At 41.0% G+C, this 16,906-nt stretch overlaps 2 protein-coding genes across 3 annotated transcripts in view; both read right to left on the bottom strand.

Annotated features, from left to right (window-relative positions):
* Positions 1-4,647, bottom strand: part of cwf19l2 (CWF19 like cell cycle control factor 2) — a 132,632-nt gene extending 127,985 nt beyond the window's left edge. For both annotated transcript variants that reach the window (XM_060826054.1, XM_060826053.1), the window contains exon 1: positions 4,553-4,647. In XM_060826054.1, the coding sequence (XP_060682037.1) occupies positions 4,553-4,645 (93 nt within the window). In that variant the 5' untranslated portion in view covers positions 4,646-4,647. The remainder of the gene's footprint in view (positions 1-4,552) is intronic.
* A 2,982-nt stretch (positions 4,648-7,629) lies between these two features.
* Positions 7,630-16,906, bottom strand: part of alkbh8 (alkB homolog 8, tRNA methyltransferase) — a 65,568-nt gene continuing 56,291 nt past the window's right edge. Inside the window, exons 10-11 of the mRNA XM_060826686.1 lie at positions 12,614-12,763; positions 7,630-8,211 (exon numbers count right to left, since the gene is read on the bottom strand). Of these exons, the coding sequence (XP_060682669.1) occupies positions 7,684-8,211; positions 12,614-12,763 (678 nt within the window). The 3' untranslated portion in view covers positions 7,630-7,683. The remainder of the gene's footprint in view (positions 8,212-12,613; positions 12,764-16,906) is intronic.

Raw genomic sequence — 16,906 nt, forward strand, 5'->3', positions numbered from 1 at the left:
ACGTACTTGTAGAATCTCTTTGGATTATCCTCAAATTTATCAGCCAAGGCTATCACATTTCCTCTTTGTACCCTAATGATTTTTTCTTAAGAATGCCCCTATACTTTTTTTATTCTTCAAGAGATTTGCTTGATCCCAGTTGTCTATATCTAATGTATTCCTCTTTCTTATTCTTGACCAGAGCCTCAATATCTTTATTCATCCATTTTTCCCTACTCTTATTAGTTTTACCTTTCATTCTATCACACTTTAGAAAGCATCACATTTGGCAAACTGCATGGTATTCTATCTATAAAAGTAAATCTTTCTTCACTGCCATTTTTGATTAACTGACTACATTTTCTAGAACATATAGTTTTCTTACATACAGATGAATGATTAGGATCTAAAATGCAACGTCTTAGTGCATTACGGGGCCAAGTTGATTAAACCTTTCAAAAGGAAATAGCATAAGCAACTCAGATGTACAGCATGGAAATAGACCCTTCGGTCCAACCAGTCTATGCTGACCAGATATCCCAACCCAATCTAGTCCCACCTGCCAGCACCCAGCCCATATCCCTCCAAACCCTTCCTATTCATATGCCTATTCAAATGCCTCTTAAATGTTGCAATTGTACCAGCCTCCACCACATCCTCTGGCAGCTCATAGCATTCAAGCAGAGGGTGGTACGTGTATGCAATCCCTTATCAAAAATGCCACTCCCCCTCCTCTCTTGACTCTCTTTCTATCCTTCCTGTAGCATTTGTATCCTGCAACATTAAGCTGCCAGTCCTGCCCATCCCTGAACCATGTTTCTGTAATTGCTAAGATATCCCAGTCCCATGTTCTTAACCATGCCCTGAGTTCATCTGCCTTCCCAGTTAGGCCCCTTGCATTGAAATAAATGCAGTTTAATTTATTAGTCCTACTTTGTCCCTGCCTGCCCTGACTGTTTGACTCACTTGTGTCCTCAACTGTACCAGTCTCAGATTGATCTCTTTCCTCACTATCTCCCTGGATCCCACTGCCTCCCCCCAAAACCTTAGTAGTTCAAGTCCTCCCAAGCAGTTCTAGCAAATTTCCCTGCCAGTATATTAGCCCCCTTCCAATTTAGATGCAATCCGTCCTTCTTGTACAGGTCACTTCTACCCCAAAAGAGATTCCAATGATCCAAAAATGTGAATCCTTCTCCCATACACCAGCTCCTCAGCCATGTATTCATCTGTTCTATCCTCCTATTCCTGCCCTCACTAGCTCGTACCACTGGGAGTAATCCAGATAGTACTACCCTTGAGGGCCTCCTTGTTAAATTTCTATCTAACTCTCTGAAATCTCCCTTCAGAATCTCAACCTTTTCCCTTCCAATGTGGCCAATGACCTCTTGCTGGTCCCTCTTCCCCCATAAGAACATTCTGCAACCTCTCCGAGACATTCTTGATCCTGGCACCAGGGAAACAACGCACCATTCTGTGTCTCTACTGGCCACAGAAACGTCTGTCTGTTCGTCAGACTACAGAATCCCCTAACACAATTGATCTCTTGGAAGCCGATGTACCCCTCGTTGCATTAGAGCCAGTCTCAATACCAGAAATTTGGCTGTTCGTGTTACGTTTCCCCTGAGAATCCATCACCCCCTACATTTTCCAAAACAGCATATATGTTTGAAATTTGTATATCCACAAAAGACTCCTGCCCTAGGTGCCTACCACTCTTACCCTTCCTGAAGTCAACCCACCTATGTGACTGTATCTGAGACTTGCCCCCCCCTTCCTATAACTGCCATCCATCACATACTGTTGCTGTTGCAAATTCCCTATCACTTCTAACTGTCTCTCCGACCGATCCATTCGATCTGATAAGATTTGCATCCAACAACATTTATGGCAGATATAATCCGCAGTAACCCTTAAACTCTCTTTAAACACCCACATCTGACAAGAAGTACATATAACTTCTTGCCACCGTGGGCGGCACGGTGGCACAGTGGTAGTGGGCGGCACGGTGGCACAGTGGTTAGCACTGCTGCCTCACAGCGCCTGTAGACCCGGGTTCAATTCCCGACTCAGGCGACTGACTGTGTGGAGTTTGCACGTTCTCCCCGTGTCTGCGTGGGTTTCCTCCGGGTGCTCCGGTTTCCTCCCACAGTCCAAAGATGTACGGGTCAGGTGAATTGGCCAAGCTAAATTGCCCGTAGTGTTAGGTAAGGGGTAAATGTAGGGGTATGGGTGGGTTGCGCTTCGGCGGGTCGGTGTGGACTTGTTGGGCCGAAGGGCCTGTTTCCACACTGTAAGTCTAATCTAATAACTGATGAGAAACGATTTGTAATATTAAAGAAAAAGGACAAGGGAATTGGACTGGGTGAGTTTTCTAGCGCAGACTTAGTAAGTGTAATGGATTCCTTGGTGCTGTAACCACTTCATGTTTCTATGAGAACATATATTATTGCAAAATACCAAACAGTTTTTTTAAATAAAGGAAGCAATTTTAATTTCTGGCTTGAATTCAGAAAAATTAAAAAGACAGAAATATTGATCGAGTGCTGCAACATCTAGTCACTATCCTTCACCAACTCTCATAATTTATTTCATTATGACACCCAGGAATGCACTGAAAACAGCTTTATATAAATGGGCCAAAAGCACAAAATATTAAGATTTTACTTCAGTTTTCTTTTCCTCTTCTAATGTTTTTCCCTGATTTTATGCACATACGAACATACAAAGTTAGGAGTAGGCCATTGACCTCCCCTGACTCCACAATCCAGCAAGTACTTCGGAATAATAGAAATTGCTGGAAAAGCTCAGTAGGTCTGGCAGCATGTGTCGAGGGAAATCAGAGTTAACATTTTGAGTCGAGTGACCTTTCCTCAGAACAGAAGGGTCACTCGATCCAAAATGTTAACCCTGATTTCTTTCCAAAGATGTTGCCAGACCTGCTGAGCTTTTCCAGCAATTTCTATTTTTGTCTCTGTTTGACATCATCGGCAGTTCTTTCAGTTTTTTACTAAATATTTAGGAAGAGATGTAGAATATGGACTCTGATTGCAAAAGGAATGAAGGATAGAATTAGGGCACTGAAAAGGTCACACCTGAAATATTTTATAGTTATAACTGCATTACAAGCAGTTCAGAAAAACACAATCATTCTGAGGGAGCCAGACACAACAGATGGTAAAACGATTTTTTTTCCTCTCATCTCTGAATCTAGAACTAAATGAATTTGATTCAAGATTAGAAGTTAACCATTTATGACAGGTGAGAAGTAATTCTTCTCTCAGGGGATTCTTAATCTTTGAAGCTCTCTTCCACACAGCTGTGAGACGTTTATGTTCAAGGCACAGTTAGACAGATTCTTGACGGACAAGGGAGTCAAGAGCTATGAAAGGCAGGCAAACAGATGAACTAAGGCAACAGTAAGCTTCTCAGCCATCGAGCCTAGATCCCATTCAATAAAATCATGGCAGATTGGATCATTCCACATTCCTATCTATGCAAAATAATCTTACATCCACTTGCTCACAAAGAACTTAACTACCTTTGCCTTAAAAATATTCAAGGACTCTATTTCCACAATATTTTGAGATCCAAAAACTCAACCCTCAAAAAAAATTTCACCTTCTTAAATGGGTAATCCCTTATTTTTAAGACAGTAATTCATAGATCTAACTGCCCTTACAAGGAGAAACATCCTTTTCACATGCATCGTCAAGACCCCTCATGATCTTGAATGGTTCAACCAATTGTGTCTTACTCTAACTTCTACAGATTCAAGCCTACCCTGTCCAATATTTCCTCATAAGACAACTTGTCCATTCCAGGTATGAGTGTTTTGAACTGTTTCCAGTGTTTTACCTCCTTCCTTAAATAAGGAAACCAGTACTATACAAAGGGCTCCAAATACAGTCTCACCAATGCTCCACATAACTGAAGCACAACCTACCAGTGTTTGTGTTCAATTCCCCTCACAATGAACACTAACATTTTCTTGCTATCCTATTTAGTTACTGTACCAGCTTACTAACATTTTGCAACTCCTGCACTTGGACACTTAGATTCCTCTGAATCTCACAGTCCTGCAATTTCTCAAAAATTAGATAATATGTTTTTCAATTCTTCCTACCAAAATCAATAATTTTGTTTCACCCCACATTATACTGTTTGCCAGATCCTTGCCCCATTCATTGGCGTCTGCAACTTTCAGTAGCCTCCTTATGAGCACTTCACAACTTACATTCATAAATATTTTTGCTTCACCAACAAATTTACTAGCCATACCTTCAATCCCTTCATCTAAGCAATTTCTATAAATTGAAAAAAAGTGGACACCCCCGCAGTTTCAAATTGACACAAACAAACTAATAAAACATGTGAAGTATAGGTTAATTTTAAACGTGAATTCACCCGCCCTTACGAAGCTGACATCCCCTGGATTGTCAAGAATTAACCAGCAACGTTAACCCTTCTGGCCTTTCGCTGTGTTTACTCTTGGCGATGGGGGTTTTAAAGGTGAGAGATCACCCGCCTCCTGGTCACGGCTGTTGCAGACAAACAGCGAGAACTAAGACAATACCTTGGTCACAATTGCCTCTCTCGCTTTTCGTTTAAATTCTCTTCTTTCCTCGATGGCTTTTGCACTTTCAAACCTGCCTCCGTATTCCGCCATGTTGCCGTTACCTTAGTGACATGAACCTTTACGACAGCTCAAACCAACCGTCGTGAAGATGAGCCAATGTCCCGGACACCGCGCGCGCTCTCTGCTGTTAGAAGCGTTTTGTTCTGTTGATCTGTTTATACGAGAGTTGGATATAAACCTTTAATTTATTGTATTAAAACATATGCAGGAGCAAATGAAAAAAGTTAAACCTCGCCTAATATACGAAGCCAATAAATTTAAATAATTCATGATTAATAAAGCAGCTTTTTGGGATTTTCAAATCTAGTTTAGTGTCAACTGGGAATATGTCGGAGTAGTTGAGGAATACTTGATGTTAATCCATTTTGAGTACATAATTATTGAATTATTACGTTATTTCATACTAGTAAGATAACATATTTTGTGTTTTGGTTGTTTGTAAGATAGATTAGTAGTTAACTGAGCTTTTTTTCCTCTGTTGTGTTTTGGTTATTATTATATATATTTAATTGTATATTAGTGTTTATATTTGTTTGTATTACTTTGCAATTTTGTTTAAAAAAAGTTTTAAAAATCTCTTTTTTCAATAAAAATACCTTTTTTTTTCAAAAAGCAAAACTTTAAAACGGCCAGGTAAGTCGTTTCTGAAGCACGGATGGGAATTGCACGTTAGGACCCTGCGGTACCCCTAACAACTAAACTCCGCGGGAAACAATAAAAGAAAGCAAAAAAAACTACGGGTCTAGAAATCTGAAGCATAAAAAAAAAACAAATTGTTGGATAAACTCCGGAAACATCGGTAGAGAAATGGAGAAAGAGCTTTTTTTTCTGTGCTGTAGATATAAGACCTGCTGGATGCAGTTGTCTTGCCAGGTTTGGAGTGAAGATTGAGAGCCCCCTCTTTGAAAGTAGTGTACAGAGATAGTCTTACAGATAGATTTTCAGGCACACCTACAAACACCAGACCACAATTAAGAATGGAAAAGTTAATTGGTAACTGCTACTTCTGGATCAAGTTGTGACTGGAATTTTGCAACTATAATGATCCTACCCAAGTTGCCAGTGGTTAATTCTCAAGAGACATGAGGAAATTTGCCATCCTCAGAAGGGTTGTAGAGATGTACAGGATGGAAACAGACCTTTTGATCCAACCTGTCCATACCGACTAGATATCCCAACACCATCTAGTCCCACCTGCCATCACCCGGCCCATATCCCTCCAAACCCACATTGTGTATTTTACAATTTTGCATACCGGAATCAAATATCCCCCCCACTCTCCTCCGTCTTCTCTGCTCCAAGGAAAACAAACCAAGCTTATCCAGTCTGTCCTTGTCAGGAAGGCTTTTCATCCCTGGCAACATCCTAGTATATGTCCCCTACACCCTCTCCAATACAATCACATCCCTCATATAATGTGGATTCCAAACTGCACACAATACTCTAGCCATGGCCTAATGTTGGATATAGTTTGAGCATACGTTCCCTGCTCTTAACCCCATGCCTCAGTTAAAAGGCAGTATCCCATCTGACTTTTCAACCACTTTATCTGTCCCACTATCTTAAAGGGACAGACCAAGCTCCCCTGATATTCGATACTTCCCAGGGTTCTACCATTCATCATGTCCAAGTGCATCACCTCAAACTTATGCAGACTGAATTTTATTTGCCACTGATGAGTCCATCTATATCATCCTATAACCACTGCACCAATTTTATCATGTGAACCTAATGAACCCACTGACATTCAAATCAAAATCAATTACTTATACCACAGACAGCAAGGCCCACAACACTGACCCCTGCAGAGCACCACTGGACACAGATTTCCAGTAACAAACATTCCCCTCAACAATCACCCTCTGCTTCCTAACCCTAAACCAATCCTGGATCCAACTTGCCAAATTTCTTTGGATGCCAGGTGCTCTTACCTTCACAATCAGTTTCTCAATTGGGACTTTATTGAAAGCCTTGCTAAATTCCAAGTAGACTACATTAAAATCATAGTCACCATCTACACACCTGGTCACCTCTGAAAAATTCAAATCTTATTGGTCAGAAAACCATGCTGACTGTTCTTGATTAATCTCCAACCCCCCCAACTTAAATGCAATTAATTCTGTTCCTCCAAATTTGTTCCATAGATTTCCTCAGCACTGAAGTTAGACTGACTCGCTTGTAGTTTTCTGGCTTATTTCTTGCTCCCTTCTTGAATAATGGTACCTATTACATTGGCCATCCTCCAGTTCTCTAGCACCTCTCCTGTGGCAAAAGAGGAATTGAACATTATCAGCTTCCCTGCAGTTTATGACTTCTTCCCTATTTACAGAAGTCTCAATTGTATCATGTTTTTCCAAAACTTGTTCTAATATTTCAAGTTGCTTATGAAGGAAGTACTTATGAAGGAAAATACTAAGCCTGGAGTTTGGGCTTAGTAGTAGCACAATGCTGTAAATGACAGACTCCAACTTCAGAATTTTGACCTAAATCTATACTTGTACCAAATCATGAAGTTGGAGCCAAATTCAGAGGGATATTACGATGATTAGCACAGTCAGTTCACTGTACAAGTACATGCTGATTTAAAGCCTTTAGTTTCACTTCTTCAAATGCAACTAACTAAATCACAGTTATTTAATAAAATGTCCAATGTTATACTATAATGCATTGACATGCCACTATATTAAGTACTCAGTTGATAAGTGATTAGTACCAATGAGGACCTGTATGCCCCATTTCCAATTTAAAGTTATATCACAGTGAAAGAATACTACAGATATGCATACTTTCTGTGAATTGTTCTTAATTGATGCTGGGGAGCCTAGGTTTAGGCTCTTTCACACAAGAGATATGGGTCTTGAACAAAACTTTTCCAGTCTAATTTTCTCTGTTGGACAACCTGAAATTATGATATGGAATGAAGACAAATATCTAGACATCAAAACGTTTCACCTCTTATTTTGAAGCTTTTTAAAATACATGATGCTATTATATTTCCATGTGCAAACAAGTTTACAAATTAAATTTAAATGTGGGATTACAAGTACATAATAACTTTTTCTTACATTTTAGTATTTTTCAATTATCACACACCAATTCCCTTGATCATAATAACTCTTTATGATTCTCATATTAGGTATACTATGACATAGGTTTTCTAATTCACCAGCAGAAAAAACATGATAGTAACGATGGAAAACTGTAATGTCTTTGGTCCCACGAGGGGGCAATGATGAGACACTATCCAGTTTAACTCCAGCTTTCAAATGCCAAGGAACAAGTAGATCTTGTGACTCAAAATAGGTTCTATTTGTGTGAACAGACAGCTTTGCACTGTCTTTTTCATTCATTTTGTCTTTACAATTATCTTCCAACTGATTGAAATGAGCTAAATCAACTTGATTCATATCTTGATCTTCATTCACTATTGGCATTGTCGTGTACTTTTCTTGTGTTTTGGTTGTTCTTTTTCTTTCCATGAGGTATTTAGATTTTATATTGTCACGTTCCTGTTCCATAGCCCAAACATAAATAAGTCCCTTGCCTCCTGGTCGTAGAAGTCTTACAATCTCTTTGATGGCTGTCAGCCGTCTAGCCTACAATAAAAAAAACATGAACAAGATCTAACACAAAACACAGCAAGACATTATACATTCTGCAGTTACAAATTCACAATAAAAAAAGACAAATGTTTAAATAAAATAAGCATAGGGTGTAGGTTTGCTCGCTGAGCTGTAGGTTTGATATCCAGACGTTTCATTACCTGGCTAGGTAACATCAATAGTGGTGACCTCCAAGTGAAGCGAAGCTGTTGTCTCCTGCTTTCTATTTAGGTGTTTGTCTTGGATGGGGTTCCTGGGGTTTATGGTGATGTCATTTCCTGTTCATTTTCTGAGGGATTGATAGATGATATCTAGATCTATGTGTTTGTTTATGGCGTTATGGTTGGAGTGCCAGGCCTCGAGGACTTCTCTGGCATGCGTTTGCTTAGCCTGTCCCAGTCAAAATGGTGGCTTTTTTCCTCCGTGTGTAGGGCTACGAGGGAGAGGGGGTCGTGTCTTTTTGTGGCTAACTTCCTTCCTGTTTGTCCTATGTAGTGTTTGTGGCAGTCCTTGCATGGAATTTTGTAGACAACGTTGGTTTAGTCCATGGGTTGTACTGGGTCTTTTAAGTTTGTTAGTTTTTGTTTGAGAGTGTTGGTGCGTTTGTGTGCTACTAGGATTCCAAGGGGTCTTAGTAGTCTGGCTGTCAGTTCTGAAACTTCTTTCAGCAAACCACAACAAGCAGACCAAACACAACCAGAAACCCTTAGCACCTTACCATACATCAAAGAAGTTTCAGAACTGACAGCCAGACTACTAAGACCCCTCAAAATCTTAGTAGGACACAAACGCACCAACACTCTCAAACAAAAACAAACAAACTTAAAAGACGCAGTACAACCCATGGACTAAACCAACGCCGTCTACAAAATTCCATGCAAGGACTGCCGCAAACATTATGTAGGACAAGCAGGAAGGAAGTTAGCCACCAGGATACACGAACACCAGCTAGCCACAAAAAACACAACCCTCTCTCCCTCATAGCCCTACGCACGGAGAAAAAAACCACCATTTCGACTGGGACAACACATCTATCCTGGGACAGGCTAAGCAAAGACATGCCAGAAAATTCCTAGAGGCCTGGCACTCCAACCGCTACACCATAAACAAACACATAGATCTAGATACCATCTATCAACCCCTCAGAAAATGAATAGTAAATGACATCACCACAAACACCAGGAACCCCATCCCGGACAAACATACAAATAGAAAAGCAGGAGACAACAGCTTCGCTTCACTTGGAGGTCACCACTGATGATGTTACCTAGCCAGGTAATGAAACGTCTGGATATCAAACCTACAGCTCAGCGCGCAAACCTACACCCTAAACCTCAACCGGAGCTACAAACCTTCACAAACTTTGCAAAATAAGCATAATTTCATGAACATATCACTCATCAGAAAAAAGTTTGGCAGCTGTTAGTAATGAGAGTTCCAGTCCCACATCTAGGACCTCCTATCCATGGAAGATACATCTGTAATGAGTCCAAGTACGTTGACTATCAGACTGCAATTATTTTCATTTAGCCTGACAACAAACAGCAAGAACATGAATTATCCTGTACAAGGAATGGCAAACCATTAAAGAACTCTGTCCATAAGCATGGATCAATCAATAGAAGTCCACATTTAAGAGTGTGTTACTGGAAAAGCACAACAGATCAGTCAGCATCAGAGGAGTAGGAGAATCAAAGTTTAAGGCCGGAGCCCTTCATCTGGCCCAAAATGTTGATCCTCCTGCTCCTCAGATGCTACTTGACCTGCTGTGCTTTTCCAGCACCACACACTTGACTCTGATCTCCACCATCTGCAGTATTCACTTTCTCCCGATAGAAGTCCACAGTCCAAGAGCAGACAGGAATAAGGAATCTAATAATACATTAATATTTTAAAACATTCCCTTTAAAGTGATATAAATATCCTGAGTATGGTGGTGATGAGATCATGCTAATTGTGTGTGGTTATCGTCAGTGAGAGTGTGGTAATCATGGGGGAAAACAGCCCAAGAAAACCTTCAGAAAAATCAAGTGCCAGTTTTCATAAGCGATCTAAGAGGTAGCAGATAACTTTTCTGAGCACAGAGACCCACAGAGAGAAAGGGAATTAGCAACAAAGTTATTGTAAAACAGAGAAGCCACCAAACGGAATGCCAATGAGATCTCATTCGCTGTTCAAAGAACTGAGAGTTTGAGAGTGAAAGAGAAATGAACCACTGGAAGATGCCATTCTGCTAGAAGCTGGTTTGAGGATACTCAGATGACTGAGTGAAACAACCTCTGAAAGACACTGAATATTTGCCCCGGAGAAGGAGCCTTGCTGAAAGCAAGGAGTCATGTGAAATTGAAGGCTTAAATCTGCCGGAAGCATAGTTTAAATGTATAAAGGAGCTCTTGGTGCTTTGGTAGTTAATGAAAGTTTTCTGTAGTTTGATACATTACTTGTCTTATGTAATTTTAGTCTACATTGATTTTACATTATTTGTTACAATAAAATCATAAAAAATGAAATCTCGTCGTACAAATCTTTCAGTTGTGAGGTATGTATATATTTGAAGAGATTAGTTTTCAAGATAGTGGCAGACAAATATCACTTCTGTGCAGAGTTTTAAAAAAAACAAATTTAGCAAGTCCTTTCCAAAACAATGACCAAAACCGGCGTCAAAGAACTGATGACTGCAAAACCACTGGAACATACCTTAAGAAATAACAACAGGAGAAGGCAATTCAGCCCCTCGAGACTGAACTGCTATTGAATGCAATCATAGCTGATCTCATCTTGGCCTCAACTCCACATTCCTGCCAGCTCCCCATAATCATTTAACCTATTACTCATTATAAATTTGTTGATTGCTTCAACAAATGTATTCAGTGTCTTGACGTCTATCACTCTGGGGCAGTGAATCACACAGATTCAATCTTTCGAGAGAAGAGAAGCGATTCCTCCTCATCTCGGTTTCATCTGTCATGCCTTAGCCTAATATTATGACCTCTTGTTCTGCATTACCTCATAAGGGAAACATCTGCTCAATGACAAATTTTGGCAGTTCCTTTTAGCATCTTATATATCTCAATTACATTTCCTCTCATCGTGCTAAACTCAAGAGGGTACAGATCAGAACTGCTCAATCTCACCTCACAAAACAATCCTTTCATCCATGACATTAATCTAGCGAACCTTTTCCAAGGTAATCACATCCTTCCTCTACCAAAGGGATCTAAGCTGTATTCCAGATGCAGATCAACAATGCCTTGCAAAATTGCAATTTCCACTTCCCTGAATTTATACCCCATTCCTTTAGTAATAAGGACAAAGTTAAATTTGTCCTCCTTATTACCTGCTGGACCTGCATACTAGCTTGCTGTGACATATACACGAGGTCACCCAGAACCTTCCACACCAAAGCATTTTAAAGTTTCTTTCCATTTAGATAGTAAGTTGCCTTTTTATTCTTCCAACAAAAAGGATAACCTCTCAGTTTCCACATTAAACTCTACCTGCCAAATCTTGGCCCATTCACTTAACTTATCTGTATTCATTTGTAAGTTTCTTATTCATTCATTGCAACTTATTTTCTTACCTGATTTTAGTATCATCTGCAAATTTAGCAGAATTTCCCAGAATCCAAATCACTAACATAGATGGTAAATTGTTGGGGCCCCGAGGGCTGAACCTTGTGCCATTTCACTATTTACAGCTTGCCAACCAGACAAAGACGCATTTATTCCAACTCACTGCTTTCTGTTGGTTAGTCAATCCGCTAAACTCCTTGAAACGGATGGAACACTGCAAATGCAAACAGAGCTTCCAATCTCAGGAAGCATTGGGGCAGCTGAAGAGTTCCATATGAGGTGAAGTTAAAAAATCACAACACCAGGTTATAGTCCAAGAGGTTATCTGGAAGCACTAGCTTTCAGAATGCTGCTTCTTCATCAGATAGCTGTGGAGCAGGCCCATAAGACACACAATTTATTATAAAAAAATAAGCCTCTTGAAATATAATCTGTTGTGTGATTTTTAAGTTTGTTCACTCCAGTCCAACACCAACTTCTCCACACCATATGAGATGAACTTTGAAATTTAAGCAGAGAAAAATGGAAAAGAAACTGTACAATGATAGGTTGTAAGCAGCACATGTTTCTGCAACAGTTTTAGGAATTACCATTATAAAAAATAAAATTCTTGAGCAGTAATTGTTATTTTTACATCATGACTAATTTCACACAATTATAGTAGCTACACAGCCAAGTAATCATACTGTGCAAATTTATTGTTCTTCAAATCCAAGTGGAACATTTATCTATCAAACATTTGCTAGTTCACAGAGACAACACTAAAGAAAACATGGAATGGGTTATGATTCGGAATAAATTCCCAAAGAAAGGTTTAAATTTACCTCTGTTGAAAAGTGATGCACAACAGCTATAGATATACAGGCATCACAAACACCACTGCGCATGGGCATAAGCAAGCCGTCACAGATGAAGACCTCAAAATTTCTCTCTCTGCAAATATGAGCAAGACTTTTGCTGTGATCACATCCCACCTGTTAAATGAGAACATAAGAAATTGCTGAAACTGAACTTACTAAAAATATGAATTTTGCAAGCATATTGTCAATACTTCATTACAAGTTTGAAAAACTGCTATTCATTTTCTATACAAGTGTGCATTTCAACCCACTCAAGAAAGTATTGAGCTCTGATGAAAGGAGACTAACCAGAAACACTTCAATGTCTTATTCTCCACAGCTGCAACCAGATATGCTAAGTATTGCAATGGATCCAACTGAAGTTCAAACCCACCTATGATAACAGGTATTTTGGAGACATACAATACTCAAACAGCTCCCCCACCACATCTTGAAATCATCACAGTGTCATGCACTGTTGCAGGCACACCCTCTCCTTCTCTCTCCATCACCACTACCTCATATGACTTTCCTGAATTCTCATTTCATTTCATTTCATGCAACATTTTAACAATAAAGTTTTTCTCTTCCTCTCATGTTAAGATATGCAAACTTGCAAAAACAAAAGGTACTGATGTCAGGCTGTAGTTTTCAGGACCACCACTGACCTCATCCCCGCTGGAGATCTCCCCTCCACAACATCCCACCCAACAGTCCCTCAACCACACACAGCATGATTCTACTTTCCGAAATCCATAAACATGAATACTCTTGGTATCTCTGTTCCCCACATGTTTAATCTCTCCTCATTTATAGAGTCAGAGAGTCATAGAGATATACAGCATGGAAACAGACCTTTCGGTCCAACCCGTCCAAGCCGACCAGATATCCCAACCCAATCCAGTCCCACCTGCCAGCACCCGGCCCATATCCCTCCAAACCTTCTGATTCATATACCCATCCAAATGCTTCTTAAATATTGCAATTGTACCAGCCTCCACCACATCCTCTGGCAGCTCATTCCATACATGTACCACCCTCTGTGTTAAAACGTTGCCCCGTAGGTCTCTTTTATATCTTTCCCCTCTCACCCTAAACCTATGCCCTCTAGTTCTGGACTCCCTGACCCCAAGGAAAAGACTTTGTCTATTTATCCTATCCATGTCCCTCATAATTTTGTAAACCTCTATAAGGTCACTCCTCAGCCTTCGACGCTCCAGGGAAAACAGCCCCAGCCTGTTCAGCTTCTCCCTGTAGCTCAGATCCTCCAACCCTGATAACATCCTTGTAAATCTTTTCTGACCCCTTTCAAGTTTCACAACATCTTTCCAACAGGAAGGAGACCAGAATTGCATGCAATATTCCAACAGTGGCCTAACCAATGTCCTGTACAGCCGCAACTCCTGTACTCAATACTCTGACCAATAAAGGAAAGCATACCAAATGCCTTCTTCACTATCTTACCTACCTGCGACTCCACTTTCAAGGAGTTATGAACCTGCACTCCAAGGTCTCTTTGTTCAGCAACACTCCCTAGGACCCTACCATTAAGTGTACAAGTCCTGCTAAGATTTGCTTTCCCAAAATGCAGCACCTCTCATTTATCTGAATTAAACTCCATCTGCCACTTCTCAGCCCATTGGCCCAGCTGGTCCAGATCCTGTGGTAATCTGAGGTAACTCTCCGCTGTCCACTACACCTCCAATTTTGGAATCATCTGCAAACTTACTAACTGTACCTCTTATGCTCACATCCAAATCATTTACGTAAAAAGTAGAGGATCCAGCACCGATCCTTGTGGCACTCCACTGGTCACAAGCCTCCAGTCTGAAAAACAACCCTCCACCGCCACCTCCACGTCTTCTACCTTTGAGCCAGTTCTGTATCCAAATGGCTAGTTCTCCCTGTCTTCCATGAGATCTAACCTTGCTAATTAGTCGCCCATGGAGAACCTTGTCGAATGTCTTACTGAAGTCCATATAGATCACATCTACTACTCTGCCCTCATCTATCTTCTTTGTTACTTCTTCAAAAAACTCAATTAAGTTTGTGAGACATGATTTTCCACGCACAAAGCCATGTTGACTATCCCGAATCAGTCCTTGCCTTTCCAAATACATGTACATCCTGTCCCTCACGATTCCCTTCAACAACTTGCCCAACACCGAGGTCAGGCTATAGTTCCCTGGCTTGTCTTTACAGCCCTTCTTAAACAGTGGCACCACGTTTGCCAACCTCCAGTCTTCCGGCACCTCACCTGTGACTATCGATGATACAAATATCTCAGCAAGACGCCTTGCAATCACTTCTCTAGCTTCCCACAGAGTTCTCGGGTACACCTGATCAGGTCCTGGGGACTTATTCATCTTTAACCATTTCAAGACATCCAGCACTTCCTCCTCTGTAATCTGGACATTTTGCAAGATGTCATCATCTATTTCCCTACATTCTATATCTTCCATATCCCTTTCTACAGTAAATACTGATGCAAAATATTCATTAGTATCTCCCCCATTTTCTGTGGCTCCACACAAAGGCCATCTTGCTGATCTTTGAGGGGCCCTTTACTCTCCCTAGTTACCCTTTTATCCTTAATATATTTGTAAAAACCCTTTGGATTCTCCTTAATTCTATTCGTCAAAGCTATCTCATGTTCCCGTTTTGCCCTCCTGATTTCCCTCTTAAGTATACTCCTACTTTCTTTATATTCTAATGATTCACTTGATCTATCCTGTCTATACCTGACATATGCTTCCAAATCGTTCTTAACCATTTCCTCAATTTCTTTAGTCATCCAGCATTCCCTTTACTTACCAGCCTTCCCTTTCACCTTGACAGGAATATACTTTCTCCAGATCCTTGCTCTCTCATTGCTGAAGGCTTCCCATTTTCCAGCCGTCCCTTCACCTGCGAACATCTGCCTCCAATCAGCTTTCCAAAGTTCTTGTCTAATTCCGTCAAAATTTGGCCTTTCTCCAATTTAGAACTTCAACTTTTAGATATGGTCTATCCTTTTCCATCACTATTTTAAAACGAATAGAATTATGGTCACTGACCACAAAATGCTCTCCCACTGACACCTCAGTCACTTGCCCTGCCTGATTTCCCAAGAGTAGGTCAAGTTTTGCACCTTCTCTGGTAGGTACATCCACATACTGGATCAGAAAATTGTCTTGTACACACTTAAGAAATTCTTCTCCATCTAAACCTTCAACACTATGGCAGTCCCAGTTGATGTTTGGAAAGTTAAAATCCCCTACCATAACTACCCTATTATTCTTACAGATAGCGGAGATCTCCTTACAAGTTTGTTTCTCAATTTCCCTCTGACTATTGGGGATGGGGGGGGGGGGGGGGGGGCGGGGGGGGGGGGGGGGTTCTATTATACAATCCCAATAGGGTGATCATCCCTTTCTTATTTCTCAGCTCCACCCAAATAACTTCCCTGAATGTATTTCCGGGAATATCCTCCCTCAGCACAGCTGTAATGCTATCCCTTATCAAAAATGCCACTCCCCCTCCTCTCTTGCCTCCCTTTCTATCCTTCCTGTAGCATTTGTAGCCTGGAACGTTAAGCTGCCAGTCCTGCCCATCCCTGAGCCATGTTTCCGTAATTGCTATGATATACCAGTCCCATGTTCTGAATGCCCTGAGTTCATCTGCCTTCCCCGTTAGGACCCTCGCACTGTAATAAATGCAGTTTAATTTATTAGCCTTACCTTGTCCCCGACTGCCCTGACGGTTTTATTCACTTCTGTTCACAACTGTACCAGTCTCAGATTGATCTCTTTCCTCACTAACTCCCTGGGTCCCACCCCCCGCACCCCCCCACCCCCCCCCCACCCCCCCCCCCCCCCCCCCCACACCCACCTTACTAGTTCAAGTCCTCCCAAGAAGTTCTAGCAAATTTCCCTGCCAGTATATTAGTTCCCTTCCAATTTAGATGCAATCCGTCCTTCTTGTACAGGTCACTTCTACCCCAAAAGAGATTCCAATGATCCAAAAATGTGAATCCTTCTCCCATACACCAGCTCCTCAGCCATGTATTCATCTGCTCTATCCTCCTATTCCTGCCCTCACTAGCTCGTGGCACTGGGAATAATCCAGATAGTACTACCCTTGAGGGCCTCCTTTTTAAATTTCTGCCTAACTCTCTGTAATCTCCCTTCAGAATCTCAACCTTTTCCCTAACAATGTTGTTGGTTCCAATGTGGCCAATGACCCCTTGCTGTCCCCTCTCCCCCGTGAGAACATTCTGCAACCTCTTGGAGACATCCT

The sequence above is a fragment of the Hemiscyllium ocellatum genome, chromosome 6 (assembly GCF_020745735.1).
Source record: "Hemiscyllium ocellatum isolate sHemOce1 chromosome 6, sHemOce1.pat.X.cur, whole genome shotgun sequence".
In the NCBI taxonomy this organism is placed as follows: Eukaryota; Metazoa; Chordata; class Chondrichthyes; order Orectolobiformes; family Hemiscylliidae; genus Hemiscyllium; species Hemiscyllium ocellatum.